This window comes from Alosa pseudoharengus, unplaced genomic scaffold, assembly GCF_046254945.1.
Source record: "Alosa pseudoharengus isolate Yale_2024_CS ecotype anadromous, Long Island Sound unplaced genomic scaffold, YU_APseudo_1.1 YU_APseudo_1.1_scf_11, whole genome shotgun sequence".
Classification (NCBI taxonomy): Eukaryota; Metazoa; Chordata; class Actinopteri; order Clupeiformes; family Clupeidae; genus Alosa; species Alosa pseudoharengus.
In genome coordinates, this window is record NW_027468576.1 from 15,942,376 (window position 1) to 15,945,979 (window position 3,604).

General features: G+C 44.5%; 1 protein-coding gene across 1 annotated transcript in view; it reads left to right on the forward strand.

Annotated features, from left to right (window-relative positions):
* Nucleotides 1-3,119, forward strand: part of dab1a (DAB adaptor protein 1a) — an 88,400-nt gene extending 85,281 nt beyond the window's left edge. Inside the window, exon 13 of the mRNA XM_076276680.1 lies at nucleotides 3,039-3,119. Within this exon, the coding sequence (XP_076132795.1) occupies nucleotides 3,039-3,119 (81 nt within the window). The remainder of the gene's footprint in view (nucleotides 1-3,038) is intronic.
* Nucleotides 3,120-3,604: the final 485 nt, after the last annotated feature.

A 3,604-nucleotide genomic window follows, 5' to 3' on the forward strand; every position in this document is an offset into this window, starting at 1 on the left:
TCAATTACCACCCGGATCTCCTTATATGGGCAAAGATGGCAGCTTTGGGTACTTTTTGTAGGCGAACATCAGAGGTCTATAGAAACTATAGCTAGAACAGATCCACCTCTGGTCAGTCTCCTATCACTGGTCTATCGGCATTCGTGTGAAACTCATAACCAGCAGCAGAGTGAAGAGTTCCCATCATGGAAGTGCCCTGGAAAAGCACTCTCATGATAGAGTGCTCTCGTAATGTATGAGCTGTGTATTCAATAATATAGATGCCATACATCATTATTGATATGGAGTGGGTTGAAATGCGCTTTCATTCAGGCCAGTCTTGAAAGCATTTGATTATTGGTCATGCGACAACTTCTGTCCACCTATTTATCATTCATAATGAAATGTTATCCCCATATGCTGTAGTATTCTTCAGATTGTAATGGTTTAAAATGACTGCAGATATCCTCCATATCCTAATAAGCTATATTAAATATAAAATTGCTATATCTATATATGTAATAAGTCAAGATATTATGTTAGATTCCAACTATAATTTGAAGCAACAGCCCAGTGCAACCCTTTCAAAGTTATGATTTGAAAGAGACCATAGAAAGGCCTGATTTCTAATAATATGTCCAGCAGCATACTGAGATCTGGTGATGAATCGCTGTTGAAACTGAGCCAGCTGGCGAGGTAATCATTCTTTCTTGATTGGGCAGTGTGTTTTTTTTGTTTTTTTTTTCTCACGACGCTCGCTCCATGGCTGACCAACATTTGGACCCAATAATGCGTTAAATGAGCTCATGGAAGTGTCTGAGACATCATTAAGACCTTATTAATCGCACCCAGGTAGCTTTCATACATCAACCCCCATGGAGAAAACTCAGGGTTTCCAAAATCCATAATTCATCACTCGCTCTATATGACTGCATTTTACAGGTGGATAAAATGGGAGAGAAGAAAAACGAAGGGCTGTTTCTTTTCCGGGGGCCATTAATATTTAAGTTTGATGGCGTGCGTTATGACCTTACGCGAGCTGGCCGGGAAAAAAGACCTCCTACCAAGAGACCAACTCTCACCTCTCACGCTCCAACGTGGGCAGCCCAGTCCAATGCTGAGTTGATTAGATAGAAAGACAAAATGAAGCACTTTAAAAGCAAAGCCTGAGTACGACCATGGGGTCTGCAGGGATAACACTGGTGAATACCCTGAAATCATGCCCAAGGTCCAACTGATGAACATTTCATGACATGAATTATAATGGATTCCGTGAACTCCAAATCACCCACACACATTCAACGAATATGCGACTGTGCTTTATTTTAAGTAGCCTCAGGTAGTATGTGCTTCATGCTTCATTAATTAATTGGTACAGTGTGAGCCTTATGTAAGTCCTTGATGTTTCTAAGATGTGCTTATCATGAAGGTTAGGGTTAGATTTGGAATGGTGTTCGTAACATGTAAAAGCATTGACCTTACATGGGAGGGACATTGTATTAACCCATTCGCACTGGATGCTGCATGACGCAACATTGACCCTCCCGCTGGATGCTGCGTAGCGCAGCATGCTTTTTATTTCATGTTTCTAGGTGCTACAAAGGCTTAGATATTACATTTTGGTAGACGTTGACAATTTTTAGTATGTTTTCAGAAAACCCTCAGGAAATAAGGTTATTTAGTCTAGAATGCCATAGGATTCTATAAGCGTTTTTAGCAGGCATTTTAGGAGTAAATGGGTTAATTATTAATTCAGTTATTTCTATCTAAATAAGCTCAATATACTTAAGGCGACCTAGATTGACCAAAACTACTTCTCACAATATTGAAGTGAAATTAAGTGCAGTATGTCAAAGGATCTTAAAGGGAAACTGCATAGATTGCTGTTAGAAAAGGTCTGGTTCTGGATGGTAGTACACTAATGACCCAGTCCAGTCCTGTAACACAAGGACACAGGAGCTGGGAATGAAGGCTTTGTGCAGCATTTCACATTCTCCGCTTTACTTGTTCAGAAGGAAATGGCGGCCGTGTGAGTCATCAGAACTAAGGACAAGGGGTGTTTCTACCTCTATTCAATCTATTTCCCTCACTCTGTCTTGTTCTGTCTCTCTCTCTCTCTCTCTCTCTCTCTCTCTCTCTCTCTCTCTTTGTGTCTCTCTGTTTCCCTTTTTCTTTCTTTTTATCTTGCTATATGCAAGAAATGTCTCACAGCCACAGAGTGAAAAGTGGACTCCCCCTTTCTCCCGTGGCTCTCACAGAAATGTCACCTCACACTTTTCCACTGTGCACTTATAGAATTTATATATATAGAAAAAAAAGAAAAGGAGCAAGGAACAAAAGCGGGTTTTATGCAACACGGCGGATGTAACGGCCGTCCGAGGCGGCCCTGGTGGGCGAGCAGGTAAACAAGCAGCCTGTGGGGCGCTGATGATTTCCGACCGCGGAGCTTTTTGCACACTGGCTGGCCGCCCACACACACTCTCGTCAGAGGTGTTAAGAGCAACGAGTGGGTGGGGGGGGGGGGGGGGGGGGGGGGGGGGGTGGCGGAGGGAGAATGGGAACTGGCGTCTCCAGAGTGCTCAGGGTAACTAAATGGACAGGAGAGCAAAAAGGAACAGGCAGAGAAGAGACAGACGCGTGGGTTGTTGGGTCTGCTGATGGGAGACGGTGATTGTTGGGTGGGGGGGAGTGAGTGAATTTACTTGATGGAGAAACTGAATGAATACATAAAGGATGGACAGAGGGAAGGATGAACAAATGGATGGATGGATGGATGAATGGATGGATGGATGAATGGATGGATGGATAAATTCAGCTTTGGCTCTCCTCTTACTGTATGTGTTCTTCATGCTGCCTCTGCTAAGCTTCTAAATCAAATCACCTGTTCCTCCCCCCTTTTACCTCTTTTATTCCCCCCCTCTCCTTTTCTCTTTCTTTCCCTCTTTCATTTCCCTTCCTTTCTTTTCCTGTCTCCACCTTTTTACCTCTTATCTCTGTCCCTCCACACCCTCTCTCTCTCTTCTCTTCCTCCCTCTCCCGCTCCCTCGTTTCCTCCACAGGCTGGAGACGCCCAGTCTCCCTCCACGAGTGAGCCCAGTGCTGATCCGCCTGAGCAGGACAGTCCACAGGTCGGTAGCTAGATAGCAGCAGGTCAGGGTAGGTATCTGTCCTCTTTTCTCTTCTTCTCTCTTCGTGCCCCCGCTCGGCTTGGTGTTGGCCTGCTCCACCTAGACGTTGACCACGCTGACCACAGCACAGCACAGCACGCCTCCACCACCTCGCCATCACATTGACCCACACATCGTGGCCATGTGTTGTGGTGCATCTCTCTCTATCTCTCTACTCTATCTATCTACGTATCTATCTATCTATCTATCTATCTATCTATCTTTCTATCCCCCCTCTATTCTTCTATGCCTGTCTTGGTCTACCTCTCTCTCTCTGTCTCTCTTTTTTTCTTTCTCTCTTTCTATCTATCCCCCCCTCTATTCTTCTATGCCTGTCTTGGTCTACCTCTCTCTCTCTCTCTCTCTCTCTCTCTCTCTCTCTCTCTCTCTCTCTCTCTCTTTCTTTCTCTCTCTCTTTCTATCTATCCTCCCCTCTATTCTTCTATGTCTGTCTTGGT